Source organism: Cebus imitator, unplaced genomic scaffold (assembly GCF_001604975.1).
Source record: "Cebus imitator isolate Cc_AM_T3 unplaced genomic scaffold, Cebus_imitator-1.0 Scaffold6, whole genome shotgun sequence".
Classification (NCBI taxonomy): domain Eukaryota; kingdom Metazoa; phylum Chordata; class Mammalia; order Primates; family Cebidae; genus Cebus; species Cebus imitator.
In genome coordinates this window covers 5,551,294-5,569,590 of record NW_016107321.1, presented here as the reverse complement: position 1 = coordinate 5,569,590, position 18,297 = coordinate 5,551,294, and the positions used below count along the sequence as shown (strand labels likewise).

Sequence of the window (18,297 nt, the reverse complement as noted above, 5' to 3'; positions counted from 1 at the left end):
AAAAAAAAAAAAAAAAAAAAAAAAAAAAAAAAAAAAAAAAAAAAAAAAAAAAAAAAAAAAAGAAGATATCATTTGACTGTAGACAACTCCCCTTTCTGGCAGTGCCCAATACAGAGCCTTCATTTCATTTCAGATTATGAATTTGAGACCTCGAGGCCGCCAACCACCACCGAGCCCTCGACCACTGCTACCACCCCGAGGGTCATCCCAGAAGAAGGTGCCATCAGTTCCTTTCCTGAAGAAGAATTTGATTTGGCTGGAAGGAAACGATTTGTTGGTAAATATTACGTCTTTATTCAGAGAAACATGGGTTTTTAAGTTTTGCTCTTTGAAGAAGAGCATAACTAATCTCAGCCTGGCCAAGGCAGTGCAGTTTGAGAAGTCTTCCCAGAGTGAAGTTTCCACTGGGCATAATTGAGTGAGTCAGTCTTATGTAGATGTGTATTATTTTGCTTTCTGACAAAATCAGAAGAGGGGAGGATTTGATGTCCAACAGAGGAAAGCTGAGAGAGGCTGCTGTGTAGACTAAGAGTAAGAAACTCTTAAAAACCATCAGGACCAGGGAACATCAATGTTTTTATTGTAGCCATTTTTTGTACGACAAGACTTACCACTGGGCCTTGTGTGTGTACTGTTTGTCACATTCTTCCTAAAAGGTTAGCCGTGTACTGAATTGAGCCACTATCACTTATAGTATCACAGAGAGGAAGCTTTTTTCTTTAGTTACTTCCTATCACTTTCGTTAGCTTCAAGGATTTGTGATCTAGAAATTCCTTTCACTCTTCTTTCTCAGTAATTAAAACAGTTTCAGCGGAAAATTCTGTGTAACTAACCTGCATTAAGCCTCGCGAGTCTTCTTTTCCCATGCCCTTAATGAACTTCATTAATGAGACAGCTGGATTCATATATTACTAAGTGGAGACAAGCAACAGCTTAAACTAATATCACACTTGGCTGTTTCCAAAACAACTGTTCTGCCATGAGCAGAGAACGACTCTTGCCAGCCAAGATGTAGTGACTGGGTGTCTAACCACACATACTTGAAGAACAAGAATATTAATTTGAGGTGGCGTTCCTGAGGCCAACACTAACACGCAGCTGCCTGGCTGCCTTTATCACATGCGCTGACTTCTCTCCCGGCGGTTCCATGACGGGAATTGAAATGCTTTAGTGCTATTATTAGCTGTTCCACAGAACTCCTAAACACCAAGGGCTTACTAGTGTCTGGCTCTTTTCATAAGTCTACAACTCTCTGAAGCATAGGAGCCTAGTCCCCAAAACTTCCTGATAAGACCCATGGACATTAAAGGCCTAACTTCAGACTAATTTTTGGAAAACACTACCTTACTATGTTCCAGGGATTCTGTATCTTTGTTCTTATTGGTTTCAAAGAACTTCTTGACTTCTGCCTTAATTTCATCATTTGCCCAAAAGTCAAATGGAGAAGCCAAAAATTGCATTCAATCCAAATAGCCACTGAGAATGACAACCTAGCACCAAAAGATACAGTGGAATCTTCAGAAGCTGCCAGACGTGGTTACTTGAGATCTCTTGAGAGTTTTGCCTGTATAAAGCCCCAATCCCCAGTCCCTGAGATTTCTAATTTAGTGGGATATAATAGAGCTGGGCCAGGCACAGTTTCTCTTGCCTGTAATCCCAGCACTTTGGGAAGCTAAGGCGGGCGGATCACCAGATCAGGAGATCGAGACCATCCTAGCCAACATAGTGAAACCCGTCTCTACTAAAAATACAAATATTAGCTGGGCTTGGTGTTGTGTACCTATAGTCTCAGCTACTTGGGAGGCTAAGGTAGGAGAATTGCTTGAGCCCGGGAGGCGGAGGTTGCAGTGAGTCAAGATCACGCCATTGCACTCCAGCCTGATGATACAGAGCGAGACTCCATCTCAAAAAAAAAAAAAAAAAAAGGGCTGGGGGTGACAGCCTCCTGTCTGACCCTTACATAGTGGGCACTGTCAGCATTGGTAGGCAAGATGGTAACATGAGGCCACTGATTCATATCTCACCTTGTTCCCAGGACCTTGTATCCACTGAAATAAAGTGTGTAGAAAAATCTTCGGCCATACGTAAATGTGAGTGGCTGTTGTTATACTGAGCAGTGATGTTTTAGACAGCGACTCAGGCCTGGGCTTATGCACAGATGCTCCAAATTGCTGTTGGGGTTTATGAAGCTCTAGGGAAGGCCACACAGGGCTGAGGGTAAAGGCTGTATATCTTGAACAATGTACATTTTTTCCTAGTCCCAAGATAGTTAAGGGAATGAACTTTGCTGAGAGAAGGCCTGACTCACACTTTTCCAAATGTTGGGGCACAGGAATGGCAGAGAGCTGCAGGCTTATATTACATTGAATTATAGTTTCATGATCTCTCAAAACCACTTTGTGGGCATAGTCATTGATGTCGATGGGGGCAATAGGATCTTCTGGAATTACCAGATTGTAAGACTTAAGCACATGGATCCATTAAATAGAGCAGGGGATGTGTTTATGAGCTTGGCAGCAAGGCTGTTGGAGCCTCTGTCCAACAGGGAGAGACTGAATGGTCGGTCTGACTCTGTGGAGCAGATGCTATGTTTCTGCCTCCAGAAAAAGCCTCCAGCAATCCAACTGGTCATCTCTGTTCTTTTCCAGCTCCTTACGTGACATACCTAAATAAAGACCCATCGGCCCCGTGCTCTCTGACTGATGCACTGGATCACTTCCAAGTGGACAGCCTGGATGAAATCATTCCCAATGACCTGAGGAAGAGTGACCTGCCTCCTCAGCATGCTCCCCGCAACATCACCGTGGTGGCCATGGAAGGCTGCCATTCATTTGTCATTGTGGACTGGGACAAAGCCGCCCCAGGAGATGTGGTCACAGGTGTGTCCTAGGCAGATATCAGAGTTCCCATGATCTGTAGGTGGGAAATGTGGCGAATAAAGAGTGATGGATAAGTGGATGGATGCAGGCCTGGCTGGATGGTTTGGATGGATTGGATGGTTGAATGTAGATGTCTTCCTTCAACAGGATGAAATAGAGGCAACAACGGAGGCCTCATGCGGTAGGGTAGGGAGTACTGGATGAAAGTCAGAGGTCCTAAATCCTCGTCCCAGATTGATTTGCATGATCTTCAGCTCAGTACTTCATCGTTCTGGGCCTTGGTTTCCCCATATGCAAAATATGACTACATCTCTAATATCCCATAATCTTGCAAATGACCAGGGAGTCCAGCTAGCCCCTTGTAGGATCAGATCCTGCAGTGAGCGTGACCATGAAACTCCCACCGTGTGGCACAGCTGTCCCTTGTTGGAGTCAGCCCTGGGCTTGTGCCTCTGCCTCTTTCTCTCCTTTCATGTCCACTGGGTGCTTCCAGACCAATCTAGGTGCTTCTCAGTTCCTTATGTGGAAATTGGAGCTGATGAAAAGATGCCCAGGGATCTTGAGGCTCCTTGGCCTCTGAGCTATTACATTCACTCTGCCAAGGATATATTTGAAGATACATCTTGAAATGTAAGTTCTTACAGAAAGAGAATTGATATTTTCTTTGAATAGTTGCAATTTTTTTTCTGGGCCTCTGAGCTGTGTAAGAGGAAGAAATATGTATGTGGCTGTGTATGTTTCTGACTGGGAGGTAGCAGTTGCACCAGAGGTCAGAGTTCGACATTTCTGCCATTGTTGTGCTAGTGCAGATTGTATAATTCAAAATTTCTAGTGCTTGCCGTGGTGTTCCCAGTATTGTATCTTACGATGGAAAAATGTGTCTGAGAATATCCAAAGAGCTTCTTCCCTTGTGGAATTTGTACAGGGACGCAAAAGCCAGAATAAGGGACACAGAAAAGGAGGCTACTGGGTGTTCTGCCAGGTGAGACTGAAGGGCCTGGGGTTCAGGGAGGTTGTGGGATTGAGGAGTTCGAATCTTTAGCGGAACTAAAGGTCAGTCCCAGGAAGGTGCGACATGGACCAGCATGAAGTCCAGGGTGTTCCGAACAGTATGGAAACCATCAATGGAAGGAGGAAAGCTTGTAATCCAACAGCCAGAAAATCTTTTTATTAATTGAACACACCTCTGTGAATGGTAGTTTTTAAAAGCAAGCAAGAAAGCATACAGAAAAAATAATTTAAAACCTACTTTAAGCAGTTTAACTTTTGATCTCTTGCGTAACAGATATTACTTAACATAAATATATCACTGCGCCCTGATTCAAATGGCTTCTAAGAAGCAGTGGCTGCAGGATGAGAGCATTGGCCCAGTTAAACATGCTTTAAGGATTCTTGCAGTGAAGAAGGAGCTTTCAGGGAACCCCCAACAAATGTCTCTGACTTAATTCAGACGTGATTTCTGTATTGTCCTGTAGAGGGCAGGCTTCTGAAACACCCATGCCGTCTAAGTTCATCAGTCCAAGCCGCTCAGAGCTCCCTAGAGCATTTGTGTCCTCACATCCACCACCCTGCACCTCATCCAAAATGAAAACTCAGAGCCCTAATCAAGAGTACTCACGACACCAGCATAAATAATATGGATGAGGTATTTTTAGGGCACTCCCAATACAGAACCGTGCCAAGGTCTGTCAAACTGATTACTGAGGAACAGTGCAGCCCATGACGGCTCTGTGGTGTGGGGGAAAGACTCCACAAGGCTCAGAGAGAATAGCGGCAGCTCGTCATCCATTGGTCAACCAAGCACCTGCTCTTTCACCTGTGGAACAATGAAGTGGATACATCCTGAACTTAAACGAAGCATCACATTATCAGGCCCCCCTGCAGGGTGTTTGAATCCTGCAGGCTACATGGATGTTGTATGCTCTGCTCTTTTTCACTTGCCATCCCCTCTTTCACAGGCAATCAAGTCAATGTGTAACGAGATGGTGCCCAAACAGTGTGAAACTCCCAGAATTCCTGCCCGCAACCTGCTGCTTTCCCAAATCCCTCCTGATGAATGAAGTTATTACTTTATTAGGAGTGATTCTGTAGGAAATCACCAATGTGATGACCTCTTAGTTTTTCAGGACCATGTCATCAGTCACTTTCAGGACTGGTTTTGATGAGAACAACAGAAATCAGGAGCTACGCTGTGCTCTGCAAGCACATTATCAAAACCCTGAAGCCTTCAAAACCCAGACACAGGATCAGCTGAGAGACCAGAACCTTACATGGGAAACACAAGGTTCAGACGGAAGCCAAAGGTCCAAGAGTCTGAGCTTTGCCAACTCCATTGGAAGCCGGGTTTCCGTGGTACATGTGTGATCTCTGTCCCCTCCTGCGTGGGCCATTGTGTGCAGCACCAGTCGAAGCATGCAGGGCTTGACTACATTGTGCCAGAGGGGGAATGCCATGGGTAGGGCAGCAACGCTTTCCAGGTTCTCATAAGGACTCTTCTCCAGGGAACAGTGTGGGAAGTCCTTCAGGGCCCAGTTCACCTGGCTTCCAGGCCCAGCCTGCCCATTTGTTAGCTGTGTGATACTAACCAGTGATCAGAGGGTGCTAAATAAAATCATGTGTCCCTCGTAGGTGCATTCAATGCTATTGATCTTTTCCTTCTTTTTGACTTGTGTGATCTCTCTCAATCTCTTCATCTCCTTGCAGGCTTGTACAACATTCAGTGGTGGAATTTCTCAAGGCTTGGTCCTAGGGCCTCTTTTCCTCTGGCTCGGTCTTCTCTCCCCTCAGAGTCTCATCCATGCATGTGGTTTTAATTCATCTCAGAAATGAGTCATTGATTTATATCTCAAGGCCAGGGCATCCTCTGCTCTGAGCCCCAAATAGTAAAATCAGATGCAAATGGCAAAATCACTTGATGTCATCACTGGGATGTCTCCAGAGCATCTCAGACTTGGTGTATAAAAAGTCAGACTCACAATCATTCCCATTCCCAAATCTGGCCCTCTTTCTGATCTCAGAGAACTGTCCCACTTTCTACACACTGGCTCAAGCCTGAAGCCTTGGAAACATCTTCAAGTCTCGTCCTTTCTCAGTTCTATATTTGATCATCATTAAATCTGGTCAACGTTACCTTCTGGATTCCTCTTGAACCCATCTATTTCTCTCCATTAGGTGCCAGGCTCATCAAAGCTATTACCGTCTCTCACCTGCCACTGTAAGAGCTGTCTACCTAGACTGTCCCATCCACATCTGCACTCCCACACCCAATCCATTCTGCATTCTGCACAGAAGAGATGTGTTGAATATGCAAACCCAATTGTATAGGGTTAATGTCTTTAATGCCTTTCCCTTTCTTTTAGAATGAAAAGCAAAAGCCTAGTGTGGCCCACGGGTGCTGCCTAGTTTTCCCACCTATGCTGCTTCAGCCTCAGCTGATGCCACCCATTCCCAGCACTTGTGGTTTCCACCACACTGCCTCCTCCTGGGTCCTCCCTCTTCAGTGTGTTGCCCAGGATTCCCACTACCTGGAATCTGTCCCACCTCCTACCACATAGTTTACCTGCTTCTTATGCTTCTGATGTCAGCTTCTTCTCTGTGACCCCAGGGAGGCTGTTTGTGTCCTCCTTGGTGGGAGACCTCCCCCCACACCCTGTCACAGCACTGTGGGCTGGTCCTGCAGAGTGCTCAACCCAGATTTATAATTCTGTTTCTCAGCCAACCCTGCTGCTTCGTGAGCTCCTGGTCACCACTTTATCTCCAACATTTAGTGTAATGTCTGGCAAATAGTAGTTGCACAATAAATATTTGTTGAATGAATCAGTAAATGTGAACTTAGACAAGACATTTAACCCACTGCTAAGACTCAGTTTCCTCATGTGTCAAAGTGAGGAAGGCAATTTCTACATACTAGGATTGTGAGGATTGATCAAAGTCAAATTCAAAGTACCTAGTTAGCATTATGCTTGGCATGAAGGAAGTGCTTGACAAATGTTTTCTCCTTCTGTGTACACATAAGAGACCTAGGATGTGGGATGCGCTGAGCTGTGGGATGAACTTCACTTTGCCTCCTGGGACAGCTGTAAAAGCTGGGCAGGTGTCAGGGCCAAGGGCGCACCCGCTGAGGTCTATTATTAGCAAATAAGACGGAGCAGGTTGGAAAATAGAAAGAAGAGTTGCCTGACTGCTGTGATTAGACAGCAAGGGCAAGGGCAGCACAGATACTCGACAGTAAGAAATCCCAGGACAGCCTTCACCAAGTGGGCGTGGGAGCCATGGGAGTCTGGGGCCTCTCAGCCCCACGCACATGCACAGCATCTGCCAGCAACATGCTTCATTTCCTATTTAGGGCAGTGGTATACTATCTTACCATGAAGTTCTTAAATACATGTGTGGAGGGCACTGCTTTTTTCTTCTGCTTCTCTTTTCTCTGTATGGTTAAGATGAGATGTGATTAGTTCTGAGGCCATGGGGAAGCCTGGGGAATGAGCAAGAGAAGTAGGAGGCCAGCAGGTCATCAGGAAGTGTCTTAATTTTGTCGTCCCCATCTGGATTCAGCAGAAGGTACCAGCGTTACATCCCATCCTGTCCCACGGTGCTGCATTCGCTCCTTCCTGCAGTTCCCACAAGGAGCTGCGTCTGCAGCTTCGCCTCACTCCTGTCCTCAGTGGATTACATCTTTTGTGTGACTTGGTTTCTTGATGCCCATAGGGTTTTTCCCTGTTTCCATTTTCAGGTTACTTGGTTTACAGTGCATCCTATGAAGACTTCATCAGGAACAAGTGGTCCACTCAAGCTTCATCAGTAACTCACTTGCCCATTGAGAACTTAAAGCCAAACACGAGGTATGGCGTGTCAGTCATTTCGAAACACAAGATGAGAGCTGTGTGCATGATCGCTGATATGCTTCTGTTGGAAATGAAGAGAGGAATCAAAATGTTTTTGTGATTTCTTTGAATAGTCTGTTTAGCTCTAACAGAATGTCAATGCGTGCTTACCATATTTCATATACATTTCTTAAAAGAAATGACTGCATGTATTGTCATTGTTAGGCTATTGTGCTTATATTTTCCTCCCCGTTTTCCTAAACACTACCTACCATCAGGGAAAGAAAAGTTGTTCTCTGTGTTGAAAGAACTGGTCCATTTTTAGTCCCCAGTATTGTGGCGCTAGGCATCATAACCTTCCTATGTGACAATGGAGCAGCCATCACTGAACGCTTTAATGAACTGCTTCCCAAACTCTATGATGTAGAAGTTCACATCATTCAAGAAATATGCATTTTACACATTAGTAGAGGTTACACGCACATCTTCATACAGGAGGCGTGGCTGGCCAGAGAATCATTTTGGTAGCCAGAGTTTGTGGCCCTTGATGTGCAATAGGCAAAATTGGTTCCCAGGAATACAAAGAGACTGACGGTTCACTCCCCTTTTATGCTGTCTGGTTCTGGTGGCAATGACCCTCTGAAAGCTCCCGGGTAGGTGAGCATGGGAAAGCACCAAGCGTGTGTTGGTCAAGAGCGGTGTGCTGGTAAACTGGCTCTCTGGGAAAGTAATTCTCTGGTTGATACCAAATCAGAGAGGCTTCTGAACAAGCTGTGAATTTTCCTCAAGACATTTTAACATGCCATTTGGGCTCACTTGAGCTGAGCTTTCATAAATTATTATGAATTTCGGGATTTGGCAAATAAAAAAGCAAGTAGTAAACCAAGAAGCTGAGAAAGTGCTTGTTTTTACTTTTCCTTAGTAGCAATGGAAAATTGATTTTTTTAATCAATTGGAAGATGCAAAACTAACAAAATTAGAGAAAATGGAGTCAATGTCCTTTTTTTTGGTCGTGTACAGTTACAGTGCTTTTGTGGCACAGCCTCAGTATCAAAAAGCTGAAAGAGGCCTTCCAGAGGCCTTGCCACAGAGCTACTTACAGTAGAACCTGAATCACTGCCTCCTGACTCGCTGAGTTCAGCGTTCTTTCCACAGCTTTTGCTGCCAGACTGATGTTGAGTTTTGACTCATGTCAGGAGATGGTTACGTATGGCGAAGGTTTACTCATTCTTTTAACAGGTATTATTAGAGAGTGTGCGCGGCTCATCCAGTCAGCCTTTACCTCGCGTTTCCTGAGCGCAAGGTGGAATATCCGGGCTGGGCTGGAGAAAATACACATGGCCCTGCCCTCAGGGAGTTTACGGTCTGATAGAAGAGGCAGATTTTTAAAAAAACCAACATAAATGTAAACTCCCCCTGGTAGGTTTCGTGAGGGAGAGGTACACCATGCTCTGAGAGTATATAACGGGGGGATTTTTTTCTGGGCTTGGATATAGAGAAGGGAATTTGAACCTTAAGAAGCGGTCATCCTGGAGAGAAGGTGGTACTCCCAGAAGAGAAGATGCCTCAAAGAAGGGTGTGTCCTAGGAAGCAAAGGAGGCTGTTTTGGAGGAAGGGTGAGGGGAGGTGGAACAGACGGTGCCAGAGGCCGTCGGCTTGGCTCCATACACACTCCGCGCCAACACTGAGGCAGAGGAGGAGCAGCAGCTGCTAATCTCTCTCTCCCACGGGGCTTACCTGCTATGTGCTCTTCTGGTAGAGATGCTGGCTGCTCCTCCTGCATTTCCTCAAAACCCGTCTGAGCAGCTGCTAAATTTTAGAGCTAGGGAAGTGCAAGTGTGATGTAAGGATGCTCCTTTTCTGCCGTGTCGCCGGAACGCAGATCATCTCTGGGGAACTCACTTCGGTTGTCTCAGTCCTCATGGGGCGTCTCTTGGAAAATCAGCTTCTGAGTCAATGCAGAGGCCAGAGCATGAAAGTGAGCTTTGGTTATTTACAATTGGATCTTGCTTTTAAGTGAGCATCGACTACCTTAGTCACCAGACAGAGCCCAAAAGAACTCTTTAGAGTCTGCGTATTTTAAGTCCTTACGTAAAGCACACAGACTTGTCACGATTGAGGCTGTTCAAAAGAAGGTGCCAGAAGGTTTGAGGCATGGATTGCTTTTGTTACTTGGCTGAGGCAGAGACTATTCAAAGTATGAAATGTATACTTTAGTCCATCGAAAAAGTTTCATGTAGGTTTTAAAAATGGAATTTTACTTTTTGCACAATTTCATGTTGTTTTTCGGCTCAGCATATTTAAATTCACTTTGATACCTTAGGTGAGGTTCTAACTGGAGTATGTCTTTGGAATGGTCACATGTGAGTTTCTGGAGGCCCAGAATTATTGTGTCAACAGGGAAGGTAGATTTGGAGAATATTTAGGTTTCAGTGTCAAAACAAAATTAATATAAACAGATCCATCTGAATAGTCCTCCTCAGCCCATCAGTCACCCTTCTGCCACCTCCTTGATGGCATAGAGGCACCTCCCTCCATGGAGTTGACTACTCAGCAGAAGTGTCCCATGGAGCCCCTGAATATGCGTCCTTCCTTATGTTTTAATTTCCTTTTTTTAAGAAAAAAAAAAGTTACTGTAAAGTTTGCCCAGGACGGCAGACGTATGCCAAACCCATTGCTCAAACTGCCTGTAGAGTTTTGCCTTAAATAACTCCACAACCACTGCATGAAAGTATGTGTAATTGGGAAAACACGAACTGCTGAGTGAATTGAGATTTGGAAACTCATATGTTCTTAATTGTGCATGTCTTTTTATTTAAATTGCAATATAAAAGAATACTCCTAAATAAGATGCAAATGGGCTTAAGAAGACTAATTTTACCCAATGGCTTTTCTTTGCTTTCTGTTTAATCAAACCCAAAGTAAGATATCTCTGTTCTGAGGCCAGAGACTGCCTTGGTGATCCAGCAGTTCGGAAGGCTTGAGGCCAGGGCTGTTGGTGCAATAGGCCTGATAAACCTTTGCTCTCTGAATATGAATAATTCACTTTTTAAAAAGGTAGTGCATTTTAATACATGGAATCTGTGTCCCTGACTTAGTCAAAGAATTTTATAACATTTAAGTGTGACATTCTTACTGGTCAAAAACTAGAGAAGAGGTCCCTTGTGAACTCTCTAAAATGACAGCCACAGAGCCACCAGGGATTTTTTTGTTTTTTTGAGTTGGAAAGTTGGAGTCTTACACCGTTGCCCGGGCTCAATCTCGGCTCGCTGCAACCTCCATCTCCCAGGTTTATGCGCTTCTCCCGCCTCAGCCTCCCGTAGCTGGGATTACAGGCGCCCACCACCACGCCTGGCTAAGTTTTTGTATTTTTAATAGTGACGGGGTTTCACTATGTTGGCCAGGCTGGTCTCAAACTCCTGACCTTGTGATCCACCCACCTCAGCCTCCCAAAGTGCTGGCATTACAGACATGAGCCACTGCACCCAGCCAGGATTCTTTACCGTTCTCTTCATCTGTAAGTAGCCAAGCACTAAAAAAGCACATAAAATATTTAGAATCGAGAGGTGAAGAAATCACAAAGATTAATGATAGATACAGTGAGACACAAGTGTGGTGTTGGGCTTTATTACTTCTCTAACCACCATTCTCTTTCTTTTGCTAATAAGAATGCGAATAAGATGCTTCAAGACTCAGTCTCCCTCCAGATGAGCTGGTTGACTCAGGCAGTGTGCTTTCCACACATTCTCTGCTCCAAGACAAAGTTTAGCCCTGCAAAAAAGCCTCTCTCTCTGGATCTTTTCCCCTTCCCCTTCTTGGACTTGTTTCTCTTTCCTTGAGGCGCAGAAGCTCATAACTCAGTGACTTTTAAGGTGGTCCCTTCCCAGCTCCAAAGCTAACCACAGGGTTTCTCATGCATCTAAGACACCATTGTTGTGTTAGGTCTTCTGAGGAGTTCATCCTGCTCAGTTCATCCTCTCCCTTCAACCATAAGTTGCATGGTTGCTAAAGCAAATGTCCTGCTCTTCTACATTGACTCCAGGGATATAATTAGGTTACAGTTTGAATTCTTCCTTGTAGTGTTTTGCTCTGGCACCTTTTCTCTCTTGGGCTGTGGAACTGAAGCAGAGATCAGTCTTAAACTAGAGGGAGAGCAGGGCTAGAGGAGCGTCTCACCAGGGATGAGCTCAGGAGAGCCTGCGCAGAGCAGGGATGGTCCTGATGCAAAGGAACGTGCAAGCAACCTGTGTTCTAATGTCACTTCTATTGCCGTTAGTGTGAAGGAACTCATGCTCACTAAGTGACCTATGTGCTAATAATGTCTCTTCTATTGCCATTAGCGTGAAAGAACGCATGCTCATCAAGTGACCTGTGTGCTAGTATGTCCCTTCTATTGCCATTAGCCATGTGTCTCTGCTATGTTAATGGTATTATTTAGGAAAATTATTCAAAACTGAGAAAGTTCAGAAAAAATTATGAAGACTTACTAGAGCTGCATGCATTTGTAAAAATTAGAACTCAAAGCCTGCCACAGCTTGGGTGTTCAGAAGTTTAGGACTCTGTTTCATTACACAGAAATCAAATACATGTCTCTTTCAAAACATATTTTCTTCCAATTTCAGGTATTATTTTAAAGTGCAAGCACAAAATCCTCATGGCTATGGACCTATCAGCCCTTCGGTCTCATTTGTCACTGAATCAGGTATGAGGGACTTCACATTCTGATGTGTTTTACTTTTCTAAAATATGAAATAAATAATCTAGAATGATGGCTACAATAGAATAAATCCTTACTTTTCTATCTAATGAGCTCATATTGGATATCTGTTTCTAAAGTAAACATTATTTGCTTTGCGCTAGGGTAAAACTTGGATAATAAAATTAAAAGTAATTTTCACTGGCTCTCTGAGAACAGAAAGGTCAAATTCCAATGAAAGGAAAAAAATCTAGATTTCAACAACATGGGAAAGATAAAATTGACTCTGTCTGTACAAAATTTAGTTGCAGAGGTTTAAAAAAATTATTGCAACCACCTGAAGAACACACATGTCATGTGACCTGACAGGCAGTTGCTTCTGCAATGAGTCAAGTCATTGGATGCCCCTTTAGTAGAAGGCAGAGATGTCTTTAATTAGATATCTAATTAAAGATTGAGAAGTTAATTACAGTATCATTTGGTCTGACAAACAGTATCATTTGGAGCATGCGCTTGCATTTTGGGGTCCTGGTGGGCAGAGCTCTCAGTCCCTTCAAGAAAATGTTCCTGGTCAGGGGTGATGGCTCATGCCTATAATCCCAACACTTTGGGAAGCTGAGGTGGGAGGATCTCTTGAGACCAGGAGTTCCAGACAAGCTTGAGCAACACAGGGAGATCCTGTCTCTACAGAAAAATTTCAAAATTAGCCAGGCATGGTGGTGTGCGCCTGTAGTCCCAGCTACTCAGAAGGCTGAGGAGGGAGGGTGGTTTGAGCCCAGGAGGTCAAGCTGTAGTGAGCTGTGCTCACATCACTGCCCTCCAGCCTGGGTGACAGAGAGAGATCTTGTCTCTGAAAACACAGTTCCTATGGCCTATGGTCCAAGGCAGCACATGCAGAGCCAGCTACCATGATGGTTCTTGGCCTAGAGACTTTTCCATGTAGGAAGCCAAGCTGAGTTCAGAGCAACCCAGCTGAGCCAGCCCTGCACCCAGCTTCCATTTGGCTAGATTGCCTTCTGCATGCAGCCTGATCCCAGAAAATGGGTCACTGGAAGATATTTTTAAGTGTAATTATTTAAAAATCTACTGAGTCAAAATACATGGAAAAAATACAATCTTTTGTAAGAATATGCTTTATACCAGAAATGTAGGCAAAGAATCTCAAACGTGTTTTCGTCTATTTATTTAAGAAATCCGTTTCTGTGGTAATTAAGAAAGAGCAAGAGAAAATTATTATTTGTGGTTACTTTGCTAAAGTAAGGGATGTGTCTGTGATTATGACTGCATTTCCTAAAAACGAGGTGGACCTTGGCAACTGTCAGAATTAACATGAAAAAAATTTTTCAAAATTCAAATCCAAAAAGCTATCGAGAAAATCCGATCTGAAATCTTTCTGAGAGTAAAAGTGATATACATGTAACTTCAGGAACTGCAGTGCAAAGTTTTGAAAAAACAACTATCTTCTACCTTGTCCTCCAAGAGAAACTTCTGACTCATTCTTTATGGCCTTCAAGGGATGGGTGAGGAAAATTCAAGGCCCCACCCTACCCTCTGAATAAGAATCTCTCTAGGAAACACTTTCAGTGAACTCCCAGAGGATCCTCACCCACATGCAAATTGGACAGTTACTTGCTCTGGTCATCTTCCTTTATTCCATCAGTTTATTCAGGTTTCTCCTTCATTTTGTGTTACCCTGCTGAACGTGATTAGGTGAGCAGCAGGAAAATTATCAAGTAACTGAGTTATGGCATTTGCCAAACATAACAATCTGAAAATTAACATAGAAAGTAAATGTAGTGTGTGACACCGGCTGTGCCACGAGGTCAGGTTCTGCTGTCTGTGCTGCTGTCATTGTGTTTGCTTCCCTCCACCCGACCTGGGGTATTTTGGACTTTTTCGGCAGACTGTTGAACTTCAGTTCAGAGCAGGGGAGCAAAGAAAGTACTGGACACTTATGACTATGGTATGCCCCTCTGTTTTGTGGATAGCAGAGGATTTCAGAACAAATGATCTGTACAAAGGGTAGCCTAGGGAAATTTGGGGGTGATGGAAATATTTTGCGTGGTGATTTTGGCAGGATTCTATGAACCTATGCAGGCGTGAACATTCATAGGATATATACCTTAAAAGAGCAATGTACTGTATGATTATTTTTCAAAAATAAAAAAAGAATGGTCCAGATTTACCTAGTTCATGGCATTTTATAAAAATATACTTTTTCTAAAGCAGAATTCCTTAAAAAGCTAGTGTCATATTCTCTTAAATGGCATTACTTGAGCTAAGGTTGAGACATGTTTTACATTTGTTGAGGTATAAATGGCATACAGCAACCTGCATATACTTGAAGTGTATGTCTTAATATATTTTGAGTTGTGCCTGAAGCCATTGCCACTGTCCAGATAGTGAACACATCTGTCTCCCTGACAGTTTCCTCCTGCTACTATGCAATGCAGCCTTCCCAAGCCCCTTCTCTCTCCAGTTTATAGGCAAACATTCATCTGTTTCCTGTCACTATAGATTAGTTTGCACTTTCCAGATTTTGATATCAGTAGAATCATACAATGTGAACTCCTTTGACTGGCTTCTTTCACCTAGCATAATCATTGTGAGATTCATCTAAACCATTGTGTGTATCAGCAGTTCACTCCCTTTTACTAGTGGGCAGTGTTTCACTGTATGGCTGTGCTATAGTTTGTTTATCTAGTCAGATCACCTGTTGGTAAACACTTGTGTTGTTTCTGCGTTTTGACTATTCCAAACAAAGATGCTATAAACATTTATGTGGAGGTGTGTTGGATGGACATGTGTTTCCATTTCTCTGGGATAAATGACTGAGTGGGATGAATGGATTGTATAGTAGGTGTATGTATGCTTACCTCTTTATAAACCACCACACTATTTTCTAAAGGTAGGCCATTGTTTTAAATGAGTACTGAATTATTTTGTAATATCCAATATCAAAACCTTATGATTTTCAGGGATCCACAGCTTCTAGGTAAATAGCAACACACTAACTAGAAAACGGTTTTCTCAAAAGGAAATGTTCAGAAAATAAAAACAAGGAAAATGTTGGCATTTATCAAACCTTATTTTTTTCTTTATTCTGATTTAGCTCTTTCAATTACAGTAACTATTTAAAAAATTGCATGATTGTGAAATATGATACAAAGTCCATTATTTCTTTTTCATTCTGCAGACAATCCTCTGCTTGTTGTGAGGCCCCCAGGTAAGTTTATCTTCTTGGTAATCTGGACATTCTGATAATCAGGTTGAATATTGAATATGAGATGGCTGTGATTACTCACAATGAGAAAGTCTAGACCGTTTTGGCAATTTCCTGTCAACTTCAATGCTTTCCTTGCACTCTTCATCCTGATCTTCTTTACTCTATGGGAAAGAATGACCTGGGAATTTTTTAATAGAGCCATAGCAATCAACATCTATGAAAAAACATTATGGAGTAGCCAGTCCTATGAAACAGATACTTTATTTCCGTGACTCATTTGAATATTTTAAATCACTGAAAAGATAGAAAAAGGCAACAAGTAAAATAACAAGATTTACTGTATTTTTCAAGCAAACTGAGAAAGCCTTGTGGCTTAAAGGCAAAATGGATCTTCTGAGTGACAAGAAGTGGAGTCTCTACAGAGGGATGAGGGGACAGGATGGCATGCCTCAGAAGACCAGATCTGCCATTACAGCTTATTTTCCTTCTGTTTAGAGGCTTTTCTTAACTCTGAGAATCCCCTATTGAAATGCAAATACTTTAAATATGTTCAGGTAAACACCCCAAATATACTTTAGTACTAAAAAAGAGAAAGAGAAGGAGGGTGGAAAAACTTTGCTCAAAAAAGCCCTGCAAGGAGGGGAAAGCCCAGGGAGGAAGTCCAGCTTCCTGGTACTTTGCGTGAGAAGACACACTGTGAGCTGCTTACCCTCAGCGGCTGTGCTTTGTATTGTCAAGGCGGTGAGCCTATCTGGATCCCATTCGCTTTCAAACACGATCCCGGCTACACGGACTGCCATGGACGGCAATATGTGAAGCGGACGTGGTATCGAAAGTTCGTGGGAGTTGTTCTTTGTAATTCACTGAGGTATAAAATCTACCTCAGTGACAACTTGAAAGGTAAGTCTTTGTGGATGGCTGGCTATGGAAGGTATGGGACATTTTGATTTTATCATGTACTAACTTGGCACCACAGGTGCATCACAATGTTTATGAGGGCTGGAACTATGATTGTGGCTCACTCTGCCTCACCTACAAACCAGTTTTACAGATTCTACTTTAAGGATGCTAGTTTTTACACTGGCACCCTAAAACTATTCTAAAAGAATCACTGTGTTGGCCGGGCACAGTGGCTCACACCTGTAATCCCAGCACTTTGGGAGGCTGTGATGGGCGGATCACTTGAGGTCAGGAATTCAAGACCAGCCTGGCCAACATTGTGAAACCCCATCTCTACTAAAAACAAACAAACAAACAAATAAATGAAAAGTTCACTATGTCTTAGGAATAACATAGTGACTGGCTATGTCATTCCAAAATTCTGTTAGAAATCTAAGGCGCTTTTTTTTTTTTTTTGCCACTAATATAATATTAGTGAGTATGAGTGTGAGCTGGAATAATTGAGGAAAAGTTCCCTTTCCAGCCCCTACCAGAGCCACAGCTTTACAGAGAAAAAATGTAAATGGTGGAACATATATCGGCAGTAATATTTGTTCTGTGTCCTAATAAAATCACATTGTTTTCATCACGGCTTAGATTAAAACAAAGAATAATTCGAGTGCCTTGAGCTACTAACACTTCTAAATGTGATTTCTATCCAGCTGGGTTTTCACTCACCCACCTACATAGCAAACTTGTTTTTTATTTTAAAACTTGCATAACTTTAAATTTTCAGTGTAGACATTTTACAAACTTTACCTCAGCTGGTCTACATTTTGTCATTGGTTAAAAATATTTTTTTAATTTTTGTTTTTTTCTTGATAGCAGTGGTCATTTAAAAACAGTGTCAAAACAAAGTCTCCCCTCTGACCCCAACCCTAGCAATTTCTGTGTATATGCTTCTGCCAACAACCACTCGCTGTCTGTCTCTCTCTCTCTCTCTCTCTCTCTCTCTCACACACACACACACACACACACACTGTGCTCTTTCCTTTCTCTTCCACCACTTTTCTTTTCCTCCCCTGCTTCAGAATTCCTAGGAGAGGCTGCATAACCATGTGTCATATCCCAGGATTGGGAGACACAAGTTTGTCCTACTGTGCTGCTGTGGCTCAGAACCATGGACAGCGCCTCATGCCACAGGCACGCCCCCTCCTAGTTACGCATGAAAATAGGTTCTATTTGAATAAACCTTCCTGCCTTTCATAATTATTTCACGATACTTTCTACAACTACCATAGTTTTCTTCATTCATTTTTTTAGAATTAAGAAATAGAAAGGTCTACTCAAAACTATAATGTTAATGCTGTAGTTCCCACTTACTGTTCATTTAGTATTTAGTATAATTTGATCTTGCTGAATTCTTACAACATTTATCAGATTGGTGCTGTTATCACCATTTTCAGACATGAAAAGTGTAGCACACACAGTTTAAGTAATATGCTCAATTCAAACTGTCTCCAAAGCTTGTGCAAACTTCTAAACCAGTTCTGAAATTTTGTATGTAGTTGCTGACTTAATCAATTCCTTCATGCAGATACATTCTACAGCATTGGAGACAGCTGGGGAAGAGGTGAAGACCACTGCCAATTTGTGGATTCACACCTTGATGGAAGAACAGGGCCTCAGTCCTATGTAGAAGCCCTCCCTACCATTCAAGGTAATACAAACAAATGCCTGATATATTACCCTGGGAGGTGGGAGAGAAGGGTTTAATAGTGAGGGAAATCCACA

The 18,297-nt window shown here is 43.0% G+C and overlaps 1 protein-coding gene across 4 annotated transcripts in view; it reads left to right on the top strand.

Annotated features, from left to right (window-relative positions):
• Positions 1–18,297, top strand: part of FNDC1 (fibronectin type III domain containing 1) — a 109,143-nt gene that overhangs the window by 86,691 nt on the left and 4,155 nt on the right. For all 4 annotated transcript variants that reach the window (XM_037741818.1, XM_037741826.1, XM_017538261.2 and 1 more), the window contains 7 exons: positions 134–277; positions 2,649–2,879; positions 7,612–7,720; positions 12,325–12,404; positions 15,595–15,624; positions 16,363–16,524; positions 18,101–18,223. In XM_037741818.1, coding sequence (XP_037597746.1) covers positions 134–277; positions 2,649–2,879; positions 7,612–7,720; positions 12,325–12,404; positions 15,595–15,624; positions 16,363–16,524; positions 18,101–18,223 — 879 coding nt within the window. The remainder of the gene's footprint in view (positions 1–133; positions 278–2,648; positions 2,880–7,611; positions 7,721–12,324; positions 12,405–15,594; positions 15,625–16,362; positions 16,525–18,100; positions 18,224–18,297) is intronic.